The sequence below is a fragment of the Schistocerca americana genome, chromosome 1, assembly GCF_021461395.2.
Source record: "Schistocerca americana isolate TAMUIC-IGC-003095 chromosome 1, iqSchAmer2.1, whole genome shotgun sequence".
Taxonomy (NCBI): domain Eukaryota; kingdom Metazoa; phylum Arthropoda; class Insecta; order Orthoptera; family Acrididae; genus Schistocerca; species Schistocerca americana.
The window spans coordinates 34,845,320-34,865,633 of record NC_060119.1 but is presented as its reverse complement, the minus strand read 5'-3'; the positions used below and the strand labels follow the sequence as shown (position 1 = coordinate 34,865,633).

Here is a 20,314-nt window from a genome sequence, read left to right as displayed (position 1 = left end):
TCAACAATGTAGACCACAAACAAAACAAGTTTTCAGTATTATTTATTTTTGGCACATTGAAGACGTAATTTTTATTTTGTACAAACTGTTAGTGTACAGACAGGTACAGACAATTTCACAGATTTTCGCATTCAAGTTGCCATGTAATCATGACTTATTTAGTTTCACTATAAGAAAAAGGTTTTCTCACACAAGCATGTTGATCGAAATATTGTAGCATTTTTGCAACCTCATTATGGAGATGTGGAAACTCACCTGAGGAAAGCAATATACATGTCATTAAAATAGAAATTACTTTGCAGATCTATCAGTTACATCTGCCCATGCACTGGCACTGGGTCACTTTAAACTGAATTGGTAAATGGTCTCTAAAACATCTCCTCCCCCCCTCCCCCAAGAAAAAGATAAAGAAGATGTAAGACGTACAGTTCGGGAAACTATCTTTATAATTACTTCAGGGCTACAATGAATTCTTCAAACCTCATGTTTTCTTTAATGGCAGTGAGCTGAGGGAACTTGATTGTGTTTATCAAAATGCTGCATAAATATTCAGCTGCCAGACTGCATAAATATTCAGCTGCCAGATTTCAAAGTGCTACAAAGATCGGCAACTTGCTTTAAACGTTCAGAAATGTAAAGTTGTGCAATTCACAAAATGAAAAAAACGTTGTATCCTATGACTATAATATCACTGAGTTACTGTTGGAATCGACCAACTCAAATGTATGACTGGGTGTAATACTTGAAATTGAAATGCAATGATCACATAGACTCAGTTGTGAGTAGAGCAAATGGTAGACTTCGGTTTATTGGTGGAATACTGGGTGAAGTGCAATCAGTCTAGTAAAGAGATTGGTTAAAAATCACTCGTGCAACTGGTTCTAGAATACTGCTCAAGTGTGTGGGACTCACACCAGATAGAACTAACAGGGGATATTGAATGTATACAGAGAAGGGCAGCATGAACGGTCACAGGTTTGTTTGATCTGTCGGAGAGTACTGAAGGACCTGAACTGGCAGACTCTTGAAGACAGACGTAAACTATTCTGAGAAAGTCTATTAACAAAGTTTCAAGAACTGACTTTAAATGATGACTCCAGGAATATGCTACAATCCCCTGTGTTTCACTCACACAGGGACTGTGAGGATAAGATTAGAATAATTACTGCACACCCAGACATCCTCCACACGTGACTGGAACGGGAACAAATCGTAATAAGTGGCACAGTGGGACATACCCTGTGCCATGCACCCCACTGTGGTTTGCAGAGTAAAGATGTAGATGTGTCCCTTCTGTAATGTGATCTGCTTTTTAAATGCATCTCCATCAGATCAGGAAGAAGTTGTTTCTCACCTTCCAGTGTCTTACTGTGGGCAATATGCAGTCAAGTCCACTTAAAATGCCAGTTCTTCATCCATTTTGGATGTTCTAATTTTCATTACTGCACTCCTCTTTTTCTTTCATAAATTCAACAACAGTAAGTTTTAAATTGAAAAATTGTTCCAGACTTGCCCCTTGACTTAACCAACATATGTCATTAATACAGGGTGTTTATAAATGAATATTGGGCTTTTAATGGTTTATAATATTTATTACATTAAACTTACAGTTATAAATGATATGTCAAATGAAAGAGCTACTCAAACAGTTTTACCAAGAACCTTATAACAATTCAATGTGAGCACCATTTGTCACATTGGTTGAACTTCACCGTACCCAAGCGCTGGATAGGCCGCAAGGGGCCCAATGACAAGGCTTGCTTTGCATGGCCTCCACGTTCACCCGACCTAAAGCGATGTGATTTTTTCCTTTGGGCTTCATCAAGGGTCATGTGTATGTGCCTCTGCTACCAGTAGACATCCTGAATTAAGAAATCGACAGCTGTTGCTACAATCATTGAAGACACACTATCAACATTTAGGAAGAACTCGGCTATAGACTTGATGTGTGCCGTGTTACAAATGGCGCTCACATTGAACATTTATAAGGTTCTTGGTAAAACTGTTTGAGTTGCTCTTTCATTTGACATGTCATTTATAACTGTAAGTTTAATATAATAAATAATATAAAGCATTAAAACCCTGATATTCATTTATAAACACCCTGTATATAGAGTCCCCATACTCTTCATTCAGTTCCATTGAATTTAGTTGCAACTGATGGAGGAATAATGCTTGCAACATCAGAAATCTTTTTATTCATGCCACCAATATCTTCAAGTGCTGCATGCCTACAAATTTAGCATAAAGTGCTTCTTGACGTACTGAACAATGAATCCCATTTGTCTGTCATTGTAATTCTTTGTTCTTTTATTGTCAACTAAATTTTTAAATTATTTCGGCACACTACTATAATACTGTTTCCTCACAAATTTGCAATACCCATCACTTGTGCAACTGCACAGTAAATATTGGAAATTCTCATCCCTCTCTTCTGTCATTCCCATTCATTTTCAAATGAATCACTAGACTGCCTCTTTCTGTGCAAACATCCACTGGACGTTTGAGTATCCTTCACACTAAGAACAAATAGCAAATGGTAAACAGTGCTGACAACATTATTCAGCCGAGCTGAAGAGATTTGTGCCATCTAGAAAATGTCACACCACAATACTAAATTAAATGTCATGCTGTACTGAGCCCTTAAAGGAAGGAATGAACAAAGGAGCCTTGGCCCACAAATTCGTCCCATGTGAAATTTGGGACACCACAACCAGGTGTGCAAAAGAAAAACTATGGATATTCAAGGAAGGACAATGTTCACTTGTTACAAAAACTGGTGCTGATACATGCCAAATATGCTCGCTACAGTTTGCAGGATGATTTTCATAATGACCTACTTTGTTATACACATTGAATTGCCTGCAACATAGATTACAGTGATTTCAAGAGAAGCAATGGATGGTTGCACAACTTCAAATAGTGCTACTGAATCGGAAGACATAAGACATTGAAATTTCAGACAAAGCGTCAACTTGACAATGCACAGCAAACTGCAGAATCGGCACGAAAATTTGTCGATGAGATAAACAGACTTATCTCATCATTCAATAAGGAATTTGCTTGCAACCCTGTCTAAGAAGAAATGCATATTAAAGGAACCATGGAAATCACAGACATGAAGAGAATGTTATCAAGATCAATTAATGCCTTAACACATTTGCATACAATTATGCTGACTGTTAATTTGGATCATAAATTGGCTGAAAAGTTATTTGTTGTGCTCTGTCCCCTACAATTCTTTCTGATGAGCATGATCATGCATTGGTAGCAGGAATACTTAGATCACAGCAAGCAAGAGTGAAAAAATGGGCATTAGAAAACTACAACTATGATATGAGCACTGCCTTTGACCAATAGCTGGTCAAAATAACTTGCCTTTGCTTGATTCCTGGACTGTGTATAAAAATCATACTCCTTTAGAGCAAACTATCCCACCTGAAAAGAGAGTGACATTGCAATTTGTACCATCTGGAACCACTGGACAAATTCAGCCTCTGGATGTCTGTTTTTTTCCTTGTCTGTAAAACATACTATCACACTATCTGCAGCTAAACCTTAAAATAGCCAGTTTCATGATAAGCATTTGGTTGCAAGCGATCACATTCCATTAGTTCTCGTGACCCCATTATACCAACACGATTCTTTAAGAGAGGATACCTAGCTGAATGCCCTGTGTGGTTTGTAACTCCCAAGGAATTCACCTTTATCTTGATGGTGCAAACTTTTGTGATCATTGTAGTGCACCATTTTTAATTTGGTATTCATGGTGCAAGTTAATGGTTTGTTCTGAACATTTCTTGAATGTCAACGAGGCCCATTTCGTGAAATGTAATACATGCATCCCATGCACCTCCTGGACTCTCATTTTCTGTTGCCCTTCTGATCCACATGGTAGTTGTCGCAGCTAATATTTTTCCTGATGTAGTTGTTAACACAGAACTTTTAAATCAGCCTTACTTATGATTGAACTTGTAACTTCACACTCAAGGGATTCCTTGTTATACTGGCCTCTACATTCTTTCACTCTTCTTGTAGGTGTGATATTTAAATAATGGCTCTTCTGATCTGCAACCCTAATGTACATGACATGGATGTAATTACACATCTCTCTCTTTCTTAGTGCTTCACAAAGCTGTTGTATTGCCTCTGCTTTCATGAAGATGTGTCATGGATTTCCATATTATCTTTTTTCTTGTTACTATTAATAACATTTTGTAGTTTATCATATTGTGAAGCAACTGTTGCACATGTTTAACAGAATTGAGATGTTGATAGGATGTGCGACTGGGACCAATGGATGGAACATCATCTGCTTCGATGGACTTGGATGAAAATATGCAGCCACAAGTAGTGTCTGGCTCGCCCCCTTCGCTCGCTTCAGTACCTGAAAAGAAAGAGCGCATCACCCCTCCTAGCTCACCTAACATCAACAACTTCTCCATGGGGCAATCCAAGTACGTAAAAAACACTTCCGTGATGAAAAATTATTTATTAAAGGTGCTTATACACGTTTGACTTTTGTTGAATATCAATACATATCTTAGCCCTATGTAATATATACTAGTTTTTAGACTATATAACACATCTTGTTGCTGTTTTGTGAATAACATTGTATTGTTGTGATGCTAAAAGCACAGTGAAATGACAACACTTCACAAACAAATTTAATATTGCTAACAGCTACACTGCTACACTAATAGTGGCACTCTATTATTATTTTTATTTATTTTTTTCTCTGCATGTTTTCTAAAATGTCATCCACTGACCATCCATTAAATCGTCAGCTCGGCCATTTCTTATCACTGCTACTCCACCCTGTTCTTGATATATTCATTTGTTTTCTTAGCTCTCCTAAAAATTCAGACTATGCATCTCAACATTTATCACTCAGCACCTTCACTTTTAAATACATTAAAAGTCTATGTCTTACTGCAATGGGCAAAACAGATAATACGCATGCATTGTAAATTTGCGTTTCAGATATATCAGAAGCTTAGTTTTAAAAATAGTATTTAGTTTACCAAATGCACTCCAGGCCATGTTAATTTTCCTGTTTATTTCTTCTTCTGTCCATTGAGCTGTTTTCTTCAACTACCCTGAATACAAAAAGTTTTCAACAACTTCTATGATCCCACTGTTAACATCTACTATTTCATTTTTTATGTGTTTATTGTTGATTATTTTAGATTTATTGGAGTTTATTTTCAGGCCTACTTTCAAACATTCTTTGTCAGGTTATTCTGTTTGTTGATGAAGTTTATCTGCCTGCACTATGTGAGAACAGTAGAATGTTCTCAGAAAAATGAAGATAGCTCAGATATGTTTCATTAAGATGTATCCCTTCTTTGTTTTCGCAGTTTACAAATCTGAAACCTGTATCTAGAACTACTGACAATGAGAATAGTTTTACCGGTATTGAATCTCCATCTGTAACACCTCCTTCATTTCTAAATTTAGTTAAATACTTGTCAGATAATATGAAACATAAATTTTGGAATTGCCATTAGAGTCCATAGCATTGACATCCAAACAGAGCACAAAATAACACAACTGACGAATGCCCAGAGAGAATCACCAGGTTCATCATGTGTCTGATGTAAAAGGGATTGTATTAAGAAGAGGGAATGTGTCATTCCACTAAAGGTAAATGAGGGGAGCTTTTCCATGGTTGCAGACTCTTAACTGTCTTTGATGGAAAGCAGCTCTACTAACAAAATGGCATAGTGCCTGGACTGGCACTGTCAATGTAAGCATGGCAGTGTCGGCTTGTGATGTGTTGTCCTTGGTTTTTGGTGGGCAGTTTGAATTCCTGATGCCCACCTGGGATATCAAAGCTCTCCCTTCTGTATTCAACATGAAGGCCCAAAGTCATTTAAGATTGTGGTTGCTGCACCATGGGGGCATGTACTAGTTTTGAATGAGGCAACAGCGAGTTGTTGGATTTAGCTAAGTCATCCTCAACTGGACACATGATACTTATGTTGACATTAGTAGAGGTGGAGGTGGTAGCAGCAGCAGCAACAGCAGTTAGTGTTGAATCATGTGGTACCTGCCCCATGATAAAGCCTGTTGCCTTCTTGTGGGATTCTGGTCAGTGTCTGATAGTGGCTACAGGTAAGCATCACAAGTAGGTAAGCATCACAAGTCATGTGCTGCTGAAGTTGGCTCTGTGAGGAGTGACACTCTGATAACATTACTAGATGGAAGTCAGGGGGGAATGAAACACGCCTGCTTCTGAAATTATTAAAGATTGGCTACTGCTTTGGTGAGTTTACAAAGTTTCTTTTCCTCCTGGGAAACCATGGCACCCAATGTCTAACCTAGATAATCCCTTAAGGTATAGACTGACATTCCTTGCTGGAAACAGGCCACACATGGCATGTCTATGAATTGCTGTGTTGGGTATTAGGGTTTACTGGGGTTTTGAGACTGAGGAAGAATTCTACATGGCCACAATCATTGACCAATGCTGTTCTGCAGGTACTAAGAAGCAGGGTTAACAGTTCCTCTATCATAGTCAGCTGTTATATGTGCATTTGCCTTTTTAATGTCGGCACCAAGCATGTTGTCTCATTGTTTGTCTGTAGATAGAACAGTGCAGATATCAAGCAACAGGTCTACAAGATCATGTTCCTGTTCCAGGAGATGTGGAACAGCTAGTATATTAGTTGAAGACCATAGTTGATGCCTTTGGTTGTCATAATCTCTTACGTTGCCAATATTTATCTGTGCACCATGACTGGTTTTGACAGCTGTGAAATGCAATATTACTATGTGTGACTAGTACTTCATCTGGTACATTGTGGAAAAGTACAGTTCCATTAAACTGAAATTTATTCTTTGGCACAGGGCTTGTTGTGGACCAATGTGTGAATAATTATTGTTTTGTGGTCCGACATTCACCACACAGCTTGCATGCCGGAATTAGGTTTTCGACATCTTTGTTAATCTGTGGGCAGTAGGCATGGTGCCATTCAAACTGTGTCGTGAATGTCATTGTCCAACAGTTCCTGTGTAGCAACTGTAGCAGTTGTTCCTGGCAAGCCTGGAGGATGAATAGGCATGTTTCTTCATATCATGTGATTAGTAGGATCATAGCTGCATTTGGTGAGCACCTGAGTCTCAGTTAGAAGAATAAACGCAAGCTGAAATTTTGTGTCACAGATGGATGTGCAAGCCAACCTCTGTAAAGGTAGTTTAGAACTACTTGAAACATGGTGTCTGGCTTGCCAAGAGCCGACAAATGATTAAAGACAGTAAGAAGAAGTCATGAGAAGTATTCCTTGACTAAATAAATGTTCCACTAGCTCAACATAAGTACAGGGAAGTACAAGAAGGCTTTCCGGGAAATGCTGTTGGCCACAAATACTAACCATTCTGAAAGAGAGATATCTCCAAAACAAACTACTGGAAATTTCACAATATGTCACCCCAGTATTTCAGTAAGACATCCACCACTGTCAAGTCAGTCTCTGCACCTGATCATTACTGTTCAACAATAGAGAGCTATAGGCTGGACATCATACCTATCTGTACTGAATCCTATTGTTGCTGTTTCTCCTTAGGTAATCTGGATACAGCTCTGTTTGAGGCATGTGATACTGTACTCGATCATTGTTAAATCAACTGCAATATATTCCAACACCTTAACAATAAACCTGTAGAAATCATTCTACAATTTTTAAATACAATGTGGCAAACAAGACAGATTCATAACTGGGGAGGGAGGCAGTTGTAGTGATCCCCTCCCTTCAGACTACAGAAGAAGCAAGTGTACCTCAGGAGTTGTCAAAGTATTGTGTTAATGTGCATCAATAATGGACTGCTCTTTATTTGTTGATGATTTAGTTTTTTATCCTTCTCTAACTCTGCAGCAGCAACATGTCAGACTCAACTCAAAATTTAAAAAAAAGGTTGGCCGAATGGATTGTACATACTAGTGTTAGATTTTATGCATATGTGTGTGTGTGTGACAGAGAGCTTATTTTAATTATTTTTTTAATTTCCCTGTTTTGCAAATAAATGATACCAGTCCTAAGTTTCAAGGATTTTGTGAAGTTCCTGGCTCTCATGATTCAAAGCTCTCATGGCTATCACACCTTCTACTGACCCCCAGACTCCGATGATTTAGTTGCTGAACAGTTCAGAGAAAATTTGAGTCTCTAAATTATTTCAAGCAGTTAGTCCACGAACCCACGCGAATTGTAAATGGTTGCAAAAACACACTTGACCTCTTAGCCACAAACAATCCAGAGCTAATAGAGAGCATCATGACTGATACAGGGATTAGTGATCACAAGATCGTTATAGCTAGGCTCCATACTGTTTCTTCCAAATCCACCAGAAACAAACGCAAAATAATTTTTATTTAAAAAAGCGGATAAAGTGTCACTAGAAGCCTTCCTAAGAGACAATCTCCATTCTTTCCGAACTGACTATGCAAATGTAGACGAGATGTGGCTCAAATTCAAAGATATTGTAGCAACAGAAATTGAGAGATTCATACCTCATAAATTGGTAAGAGATGGAACTGATCCCCCATGGTACACAAAACAGGTCCGAATGCTGTTGCAGAGGCAACGGAAAAAGCATGCGAAGTTCAGGAGAACGCGAAATCCTGAAGATTGGCTAAAATTTACAGACGCGCAAAATTTGGCACGGACTTCAATGCGAGATGCCTTTAATAGGTTCCACAATGAAACATTGTCTCGAAATTTGGTAGAAAATCCGAAGAAATTCTGGTCCTATGTAAAGTACACAAGCGGCAAGACGCAGTCAAATACCTTCGCTGCGCAGTGCCGATGGTACTGTTACTGACGACTGTGCCGCTAAAGCGGAGTTATTGAACGCAGTTTTCCGAAATTCCTTCACCAGGGAAGACGAATGGAATATTCCAGAATTTGAAACACGAACAGCTGCTAGCATTAGTTTCTTAGAAGTAGATACCTTAGGGGTTGCGAAGAAACTCAAATCGCTTGATACGGGCAAGTCTTCAGGTCCAGATTGTATACCGATTAGGTTCCTTTCAGATTACGCTGATACAATAGCTCCCACCGATAGATCTGTACCTGCAGATTGGAAAATTGTGCAGGTCGCACCAGTGTTTAAGAAGGGTAGTAGGAGTAATCCATCGAACTACAGACCTATATCATTGACGTCGGTTTGCAGTAGGGGTTTGGAGCATATACTGTATTCAAACATTATGAATCACCTCGAAGGGAACGATCTATTGACAAGTAATCAGCATGGTTTCAGAAAACATCGTTCTTGTGCAACGCAACTAGCTCTTTATTTGCACGAAGTAATGGCCGCTATCGACAGGGGATCTCAAGTGGATTCCATATTTCTAGATTTCCGGAAAGCTTTTGACACCGTTTCTCACAAGCGACTTCTAATCAAGCTGCGGGCCTATGGGGTATCGTCTCAGTTGTACGACTGGATTCGTGATTTCCTGTCAGGAAGGTCGCAGTTCGTAGTAATAGACGGCAAATCATCGAGTAAAACTGAAGTGATATCAGGTGTTCCCCAGGGAAGCGCCCTGGGACCTCTGCTGTTCCTGATCTATATAAATGACCTGGGTGACAATCTGAGCAGTTGTCTTAGGGTGTTCGCGCGTGTGTGTGTGTGTGTGTGTGTGTGTGTGTGTGTGTGTGTGTATGTGTGTGTGTGTGTGTGTGTATGACCGAGTGGCCTATGGCATGAAGCATAAGCCAGCATTAAGTCAGGATTGCAGGCAAGGACCTCGCTGATTACTGAACAAGTCCCAAATTATTTTAGAGTTACTGAGATATAAGGAAAACTACAACCCTCCACATGTTTCTTATTTTATGGTTCATGAACTTTTCAGGTGAGCATAAAAACTGTGTGCAGTATTCACAGATAGAATTAGGGGAGGGAGGGAACTATTTTAACTTCTGTGTAATGTATCCTGGCTGTGACCTGTGGATTTATTTACTAAATGGCTGTACAGTATTTTGAACTGCAGTTACAGGTGATCTCAAAGACACTGGAGCAGACAAGATGCATTTAAGATGTAAAAGTCATCTGCAACTACATCTTTAATGCCCTTCAGTCTACACAGTGCACCCAATCTGATTAATGTGTTTCATTTATTTGACTCTGTTCTCAACATGGAAGGGTTGATTAAGAAGGTATCATTCTGCTGAATACCAGAGCATATGGAATTTCTGGAAAACAAACTGGCCAACATGGCAGCCAGGATGCATGTAGCACATATGCTGTGGTTCAGTATGTCATCCTCATGCTTGCTATCTCCTAGATGTTAATGTGTCTATGAGAAGATGTGTGGCTAGGAGTACCGAACAGTAAGCAGTTGCTAGTAAGGTCAGCTACTTGAACACCAAGTGTTTTCTTCCACCCTTGTAGACAGTAACTCCTTCTCGCTCAACTACAAATAGTATAAAGTACAAGAGCACATGACTTTCCACTAGAACATGAGGATCTTGGAGTGTGCAATACTTGTGGCATATGCATTTCAGTAGATTGTATTTTACTGTTCAGCAAGAGCATGGAAACTGGCTTGTCCAATTATTTGCTCACTCATTTTATTCTGATCTACTTCCCATGTTATTTCAATGGTGTTGTCAGGGTGATTGGCTCATATATGCTTTTTTTGTAAATTATAAGCTTGTCAGACTTTTTTGAGTTCTTATTTTAGCCTACTTGTTGTTCTGCCCAGATTTTTAGTATGTTTTAGAAGACAGATTATGCTTATACATTTTCAGTTTGAGTTGCAGTTTGTCATTATTCAGGTGAATGTGGAAAATGGGAGAAAGTGAGTGTGGTTTTAACTGAGTTTAAAATCAAACAGTGGAAAATCCAGGATGGAATTTTGACAATCCCAGAAAGGATAGATTGCTACTCACCATACAGAGGAGATGTTGATTTGCAAACAGGCACAACAAAAAGACTGCTATACATTTGAATTTTCAGCCACAAGACTCTTATCTGAAGTAGAAAACATGCACACACTTTCACAAGCACAACTCACACACACATGAATACTGTCTCTGGCCGCTGAGGCCTCAGTATGTGCTTGTGTGAATGTGTTTTCTACTTCAGAAGAAGGCCTTATGGCTGAAACCTCAAACTCAGAGCAGTCTTTTTGTTGTGCCTGTCTTTAACTGAGTTAGTATATTATGCCCATTAAATCTTACACCTTTGAACGTCATTTGACTGGGATTATTTTTGTGAGGGACTGACAACCCCTATGTATAATTTCCTAAATCCCACACACGCAATCATTTTTATGTTGGTTCTGGATTATAATAATGAATGACCATAAAACTGCTGTTATGTTGGTTCACAATTTCCTGTACTTGGAATACCTTTTTCACTGATCTTTCTACAGCTTTCCTGTGAAATCTTTATACGAGGGTGATTCGAACGAAAACCTTAAAAGTGCTATAATATTTCTAATTGTAACAATCAACAAAAAACTTAGAAGTCATTTTTTGACATAGTCTCCCTGACGCTGAATGCATGTATTCCACAGCTTTAGGAGTGCATACACACCACGATGAAAGAATTCTTTTGGTCGCATGTATAACCAGTCGTGCACCGTGGTTTTCACCTCTTTGTCGCTTCTGAAATGCCTCCCTCCCATTGCTTCTTTGAGTGCACTGAACAGATGAAAGTCACTAGGAGCAAGGTCTGGTGAATAAGGACGATGTTCCAGACATTTTGATTTAATTTCCTGAATAGTCTCAACAGTCTTATCGACTGTACATGTTCAGGTGTTGTCATGATGTAGAAATACTCCTGAAGTCACAAGTCCTTTGTTTACTCCTGACTGTAGGGCGAAGTTGACTTTTCAGCATGTCTGAATAATAAGTGCTGGTTACCAGCACTCCCTCATCCATATCAAGCTTCGAAATCATGCCAGTTCCATCAAAGAAGAGAATAAGATGTTTCAGCAGAAGGGGGAGTGTGGAATTTTTTTGGTTTCAGTGATGAACTGTGGCACCATTCCTTGCTTGACCTTTTCTTTTCTGGCTGGTGTCACTGGACCCTAATATCATCACCTGTAACAATTTTCCCCTGAAATGAATCACCTTTGATGTGGAAACAATGCAAAAGTTCTTCACAGGCACATCAACTTGACGGTCTTTCAGTTCAGCAATCAATTGATGTGGCACCCATCCTGCAGAGGTCTCATTGAAGTGCTGTGCATTGTGAACAATATTCTGCTTTATACCAACACTGAACTTCAAACTTTTAGCTGTTTCATTCAGAGTTACATGTCTGTTCTCCTTCTCAAGCTTCTCCACTAGTGCAATGTCCTCATCTGCCACTATGTGTTGAGCCTGTCTTGCTCTTGGGGCATCCTCCACAGAAGTTACACTGCTTTTAAACTTAAAAACAACAACAACAACGCATTACAGATTGCTGCTCAATCGCAGTGCATGTTGACAAGGGGGAAGCCATCTTTTTGTGGATGTTGCTGCCATTACCTGTGTTGCAACATCACTCTGCCACCTGTCAGTCACTTTAAGGAACATTACTGCCATTTACCAACTACATCACATGACTTTTCGAAATTTTACAGAACTTTCAAGGTTTTGATTTGAATTACCCTTGTAATATGTCAATCAGGTGACCAGTTATACATTGTTGCAGTTTCTGTATTTAATTGTCAGACATGATTTATATTGATTAGCTACTATATTACAGCCACAAACCCAGTAGAATAAATAGTGCCATTGATTCTGATCTGTGTAACCCTAACTCCATATTAAGAACTTCTGTACACTTTTGTTTATGATTTGTTTATTGTCTTTTTTAGGGATCAGCAGCTGTTGCTGCAGACACAGCAACAGCAGCCACAAACCCAGCAACAAACACAGCAGCAGTTTCTAGTGCAGCAACAACAGCAGCAGCAGCAACAACAACAGCAGCAGCAGCAACAACAACAACAACAACAACAGTTGCAACAGCAGCAGCAGCAACAGCAGCAGCAGCAGCAGCAATCATCAGTATTACAACAACAACTGCCTCAGCAACAACTACTTCAGCAGACACTTCAGGAACCAATGGAACTGCAGTTAGATTTCTGGCTGGGTGCTGTCTTAAGTGGGAAAGCTGCAGATTTTACACAGCCCCAAGGTAAAGGAAAGGGTGACTCAACAAAATCAACACTGAAGATGACGTTTCGTAATCTTCAAGTTCAGCGACTTCCATCAGCTGGCGAACATCCAAACCAGTACTTCATTATGAGCTATTCCACCAAAGAGAAGAAACAAAAAAGTGAGTCCTAGTGGTACTTTATGAGAAATACCCATCATGTGTCTTATAACAAGAGAAGTGCACTGTTATTTACAGTTTTGTAATTATAGACAGCAGCTCTGATATTTTGCAGTAACCTTGCAGTTTTCTCTCTTCCATAATCATGATGATGTAATAATTTTGCAAATCAATTTTCTCTTAAGAGAATACAAAAAGCTGTGAATAAGGTCTCACAGTAGAGACCCAAAGTAATTTGTAGGAAGATATAAAACCAGGTGATATAAAATACCTGTTCAATGAGGATCATGAATCATGAAGTCGTCCATACACAGAAAACCTTACAAGACAAAGGAGTTATACCAAGATTTCTGCTCCCACCCCTTTTTGCCATTGGTAGAATTTTTCTTTGAGATGCAATTGTATCTTTACAAACTAAATGTACTAACAAACAATTGAATTACAGGCACAGCAGGTAGAACTATTTTTCATCCTGTCAATACTGACAACTCATTATGACAATAACTCCACGAGACGCAATGAACACTGAGTAATCATCATGACCTGTGACTGCTCATGTGCTCCCCATGACTCACAAATATTGGTCTGGATCCAAGGTGCACACGTCTCTCTCAGTAGCATCCCAGATGTTCTGAGTATGATTGAGGCTGGATGGCCTGAGGAACCACACAGATACCTACATCTTTGGAGAGTTTCTCAATTAGTCAGATACAGTTCCAAAGGGATGGGATGCCACATAGCCCTATTGAAGACACAGGTTGGCTGTGGGGTGGTGTAGGTGAACAAACTGATGCACATGATTGGGCAGTAGGTTCCTGTATCCTTCAGCACTGTGTGACCATGGCAGATGTAACAAGGGCCCCACTGTATTCCTTGTAAACATACCGAACTTGATAATACCTCCACAATCCTCGCAAAACATTATTTGTGCCCTGCCATCAACAAATACAGGGTCAGCCAAAAAGGACTTTACAACTTTGGACTGATACAGAAGTTTATTGAGATAACTTACAGAATCAGTAGATGTGTCATTCCTCGCACACAGTTTTAATCTGCCAGGAAGTTTCATATCAGCGCACACTCCGCTGCAGAGTGAAAATCTCATTCTGGAAACATCCCCCAGGCTGTGGCTAAGCCATGTCTCCGCAATATCCTTTCTTTCAGGAGTGCTAGTTCTGCAAGGTTCGCAGGAGAGCTTCTGTAAAGTTTGGAAGGTGGGAGACGAGGTACTGGCAGAAGTAAAGCCGTGAGTACCGGGCGTGAGTCGTGCTTCGGTAGCTCAGTTGGTAGAGCACTTGCCCGCGAAAGGCAAAGGTCCCGAGTTCGAGTCTCGGTCGGGCACACAGTTTTAATCTGCCAGGAAGTTTCATATCAGCGCACACTCCGCTGCAGAGTGAAAATCTCATTCTGGAAACCTCAAGTTTGACTCACATAGTGCATCAGTACCCCATCCTGTCACCAGGAGTGCCTGCATAGTGCATGGTTAAAAATGGCTTCTTTCACTGGTGTGGGATGTGCTCACTATGTCTTTTGGTTTCATGAAACAAACTCTGCAATATGTGTTCAGTGTAAATTTCATACCGAAAATGCTAAACAACATCCACCCAGGCCTACAATTTACTTTTGCCATAAGAACTTTGTTGAGACAGGTTGTTCATTGCAGCATGACAAATCACCAGGTCACCTGCATGTTTATGATTATGTCAAACAGGTTAGGGAGAGCTTTGTTCACAGTCCACAAAAATCAATACGATTTGCATCTTGCAAAACCGCCATTCCACAAAAGCCTGTTAGGCAAGTACCGTGTAGATGTTTATGAACCATACAGGTTCACAATGGCACAGCACATTAGTGATGCAGATGTTATTCATGAGGAATTCTGTATGGAAATCTTGCATCGGATATAGGACGACGAGACATTCATGAACACAGTTGTCTTAAGCTTTGAGTCAACATTTCATATCAGTGACATGGTGAATATCCACGGCTGCAGAACATGGGACAGTGAAACTCCACATGCAACCCAGGAACATGTGTATGACAGCCCCAAAGTTACTGTGTTTTGTGAACTGAAAGTGTATGGCCCTTTCTTCTTCATGAAGAGAACTGTCACTGGTATTGTGTACCTGGATACACTTGAAAACTTTTTAATTCAGCAGATTGATGAAGATGACTGAGATGGAATGGTTTACTACCAGCAAGACAGTGCACTACCTCACTTCCTCATGAAAGTTTGAGATTTCCTCCATAATCGCTTCCTAGTTTGTTGGATTGGGCATGAAGGGCCAATCGCATGGCTGCCTCACTCCCCAGATGTGACACCACTGGATTTCTTTCTCTAGGGTTTCATTAAAGCCCGTGTGTACGTTTTACCTTACCAGACAATTTAGCTGACCTTAGAAACTGAATCTATGCTGCCATTGCATGACTTACACCTTATTTGCCACCATGAGCACGGGGTGAAATTGATTATCAGTGGGATGTTTGCCACATTACAAATGGCAGTCACATTGAACCAAAATGACGCTTTTCTGTGAAACTTGAGGTGGTTATTACAAAATGACACATCAACCAATTCCGTAAGTTATCTCAATAAATATCTATATGATTATAAAGTTGTAAGGTCCCTTTTGACTCACCCTGCACTAATGCATATGCAGTTGATCGCTCAATGAAGTCCTTTTCCTTGCTTATATCTGTGCTCTGTGACATGTGGTGAGCAGAGGTAAACATGTCCGGTGGTACTTTTGTATCCCATGGCAAGGAGGTGGTTTCGGATGGTGTGGCAGCTCATATGGTGAAGGAGTCCATTACTGAATTACCGGATGCTTTGCTATAACAGTCTGTGATTTTGAACAGCATCCTCTCTCAAAACCTTACTGCCCATGGCAGTTGACTAAAAGAGAGGTGCGCTCAAGATTGTGGCAAGTAAAAACTCCAGGGCTTTTCACGACTTTCGAGATAGAGGCATTCACAGTGTGGCTGTGATCACATGTGATGATACTGTGTACCTTGTCCATCCTGCATTCAACTGTCATGCCGATGGCCACATAAGGTCTGACAAATCTTGAGTACTCTCTCTCTCTCTCTCTCTCTCTCTCTCTCTCTCTCTCTCTCTCTCTCTCTCACACACACACACACACACACACACACACACACACACACCACCCTCCCTTTATCCAATGCAGCAGGTGTATTTAATTCAATTTTTAGGAGTATATTTGGAAAATGATAGATTTGCTGTTATATAGTTAAGTTTGCAAATACAAAGACACACACATATGGACAGTTATCCAGCACCTTCATATCTGTATTATTATATGTTGTATTTTGCCTCCAAACAAGCACAAAGTATTCTCTCTCTTCTATTTCTGTATTGTTCAAGTCTTCCTCTCTACCCTTTATAGTCTGCCACACTTGTTACAAGGCTTCTTCTTGTTATTGTATGTCAAAGTTACAAGTTATGCATATCATGGTAAACTCAAACAATGGGATGCTCAGGATGGAATAACAACAATGTGCAGCCACAGCAGCAGAGACACTGGTCGTGTATGCGAGTTGTTCTTGTGTGAAGGCCTTTTGGCTGAAAGGTTAAAATGTGTAGCAGTCTTTTTTGTTGTGCCTGTCTGCGACTTAATGTCTTCTCTATATGGTGAGGACGTATCGTGGTAATCTATTTGTTTCCGCCATCTGTGTGTGTCTGACAACTCAGGAAGCAACTAAGACATCTGTTGTTACTGTAAAAGTGAGTTCTGTCATCTGTTTTTATGTTATTCATTTTGTAACACTTTTATTGCTTTTTTTTTTTAATAGCAGAATTTGGCCAATTTCAAAACCACCTACAGAACCTCAAACCATGGTACTTTTTTTTTCTTCTCGTCTTCCCATAACTTCTTCACAGGTTGGCTGATGGCCTGCCTCTGTTCATTTCCTGTCACTCTCCCATATTGTGGGTTTTTTTTTCTGGAAAGGAAATTTTGCTGTATTTTGAGAAGCCTGAAATTTTCCCTGTCCTATAAGGTGTCTTCTGTGATGTGTAGTCTTTTCAGATCCCTTTGTCTCTCTTCCAGCCATGTGAAGGTTCTTAAGTTGGAAATGTAATTGAAACTTGTCTTGTTAGCCTACTGTCATTCGATGAAAGAGGTATTTTTTTGTACATAAGCTGTTATTTATTTAATCTTTTTTTACACCACCAATTTTGATTTATGGAGTAATTTTCTAGTGATTAACTGTATGGAAAATCATATTACATTACTTATACCATTAGGGGAAAAATAATTACCTTTAAATTTGCAAAACGTCTAAATTGGCAGCATCTTCACAGTGTGTCTCCATTCATATCGGTTTACAAACTGCAACTGTACCTGATGTGCTGACATCTGGTTTGTGCACATGAGATGAGAAATGTGCAGAGATATTATTTATTTATTTATCTTGACAAGAGTGAGAGAGTGGGTATCTAATAACCTCACAAGAGAATGGTCCAATCAAACTTGTCAAAACCTACCCTGAAATTTTTCACGCATGTAGAGTATGCTGAAAGAAATGCAGTTCAAAATGTTAGTTGCTAAATTGCACTGCAAGTATTTTAAAAAACTATTAGTTACCCATTTTTGCTATACAAAGAACTGCGTATTATAGCAGTTTGTACAGCCCCTCTCTGCCTAGCACTCGAGTCTGCAAATAAGCAGATCTAGCCCTGACAAGTGCAACGTCCAGAGTGCACACACATGAATTCTAAGCACTTAAACCATACAAAAATGACTCACTTCATTAATTCTTTTGAATAACTAACAGTTCATATTCATAGCTAAACTGTTGCAGATGAAATTGTTACACAAGTGACTGGCAGAGGAAAGAAAATCAAGGTAGTGTATGATGTTACAATACAGAAGACTTTCATTAGTTGGCACATTAATTTGTTGACCTTAAGTATTTTATTAATTTGTTGACCTTAAGTATTTTATAACAGTTATTGTATCACAGTTCGTATGATAATTTTGAATAATGTATATTTTGCTAACAATGCAACACTTCATGCGGAGTGCCTACTGGGTGACAGAAACAAACATTCACCTTATACCAGGTACTCCTGATTAAAGAAAAATTAATGCATTCAGGCAAGTAGCAGTAATTACTAGTTTTATTTAGACAGAACAGGAATGGAGTGAGAAATGCTGATGCTGTAGGTCTGCATATTGTGCTGTGTACTAGGCATACTTGATCAAATTCGTAAATGTTGGTGATGCAAACTGAAGTTCAATAACACTTTACTGCTGATAAACCTGAAATGACCAAGAGCTATTGAAAATTATACTGTTCAACAATTATCTGAAAAGTGCTGTACCCTGATGAAAAACCTTTTTACAGAGGGTCTGAATCATATTATTAGTTGTGGGTGGAATGTGAATTATACTGACAGTTTTTTCATCATCCTCCTAAAATCAGAGGTGGTGTAATGGCGACTGGAACGGTTGCAGGGTAGTAGTGACGGAAATGCAGCGGGACCCGCGGAGCGGCCCGTGAACAACAACATAACAGGAGAGGACGGACACGACCAATGGAGGACGTTACGACACAACAAGAACAGACAACAGAGTAACAAACCAAACAAGACAACCATGTCCACTGGAATAGAAACACTAAAGTCAATACACTGTCTGAGGCGATATGTCCTGAGATGCACATGATGCTGGCTGAGTGCAAGGCAGGCGCTTAAGTATGCTATTGGCCGCTGGGACCACGTGTTCCACGGTGGCGCCCTCACACTAAAAACGAGCCAGGAGACGCATGCCGCCACAGCTTACAGTGCAATGGTGCAGATACCTCTCTGGGTCTTCGACGTCCATGACGTCTGGCGCGGATTCAAATGCCGTGGCGTGCAGTACCAGAAGAGGTGTCATTAAGACCAGGCCATAAGTCCAACAAATGGATTATTCTCTGCAAATGATAAGACTACGTTTCAGATATATCATTGAAAATTATTCTCTCCCATTTTCTTCAGATTACGAGACTTTTGCAAGCAATCAGTCCTTTTTTTGTCATAATTTGCCGTGAATTTCCTGAAGACAGAGATAAAGTTGCGGAAACAGTAATCCACTGATACTTATCACTGACATTGTAGTATATGAAGGAAGGAAAGAAGATTGGGTTTAATGTCCTGTAGACATTGAGGTCATTAGAGATGGAGCGCAAGCTTGGATTGTGTCATGATAACAAAGCAAATCAGCCGTGCCCTTTCAAAGAAACCATTCTGACATTTGCCTGAAGTGATTTAGGGAAATCACAGAAAACCTAAACCTGGATGGCTGGATGCAGTTTTGAACTATCATCCTTCCGAATGTGAAATGAGTGTGCTAGCCACTACGCCTCACTTGGTATTGTTGTATACAAACGTGTCATAGCAGTCACTGCCTACACAAGCACACTCAAAATGTTAAATTATGGTTTGAAGAAAACCTGACTGATTGGCTGTATATGCAGCTTTTAGGGGATAACGAGAAGCTTCATCTTCAGGTCAGCGATGAATTTCTCTATTTCCTATTAATGACATCTCACGTACTTGTTTACTGGAGCTAAACTTCATAATTTTGTAACTTCCTTTTCCATATATTCTCATGAATCTGTTTAACCATATCAAAGAAGCCTGGAAATCAGTATTTTTCATGTCACTTACAGTTCAGAGCACCCAGTCTCGTAGATTTTCATTGGTAACAGTGCACTGACTCTCTTAAGCAGTTCTAAATCTTTTGAACAGTTTTTCTTTCACACTTTTGCAAGTTTCATTTTGGTGCATACTTTGTACTTCATGTAAACCTTTCTGCTATCTATACAATTCATGTTCAGATTTTCTGAAATGAAATCGGCTTTGCACACTGCTTAAGTTTAAGCGTTTTCTCTTTCCTTCATTTAACCAAAAAGTTTACAGCCTTTTCTTTGTCACTGAAAGCTATTATTGTACATATTTCCTGTGGACTTGGAAGGTACTCTGTTATTGTTCTGGACTTCAATTAGCACAACAATAATCGTTTGAATCACAATTCAAAGA

At 39.6% G+C, this 20,314-nt stretch overlaps 1 protein-coding gene across 4 annotated transcripts in view; it reads left to right on the top strand.

Annotated features, from left to right (window-relative positions):
- The window catches only part of LOC124546611 (phosphofurin acidic cluster sorting protein 2-like), a 676,573-nt gene that overhangs the window by 629,893 nt on the left and 26,366 nt on the right, over positions 1-20,314 (top strand). For all 4 annotated transcript variants that reach the window (XM_047125051.1, XM_047125049.1, XM_047125052.1 and 1 more), the window contains exons 16-17: positions 4,279-4,457; positions 12,809-13,269. In XM_047125051.1, the coding sequence (XP_046981007.1) occupies positions 4,279-4,457; positions 12,809-13,269 (640 nt within the window). The remainder of the gene's footprint in view (positions 1-4,278; positions 4,458-12,808; positions 13,270-20,314) is intronic.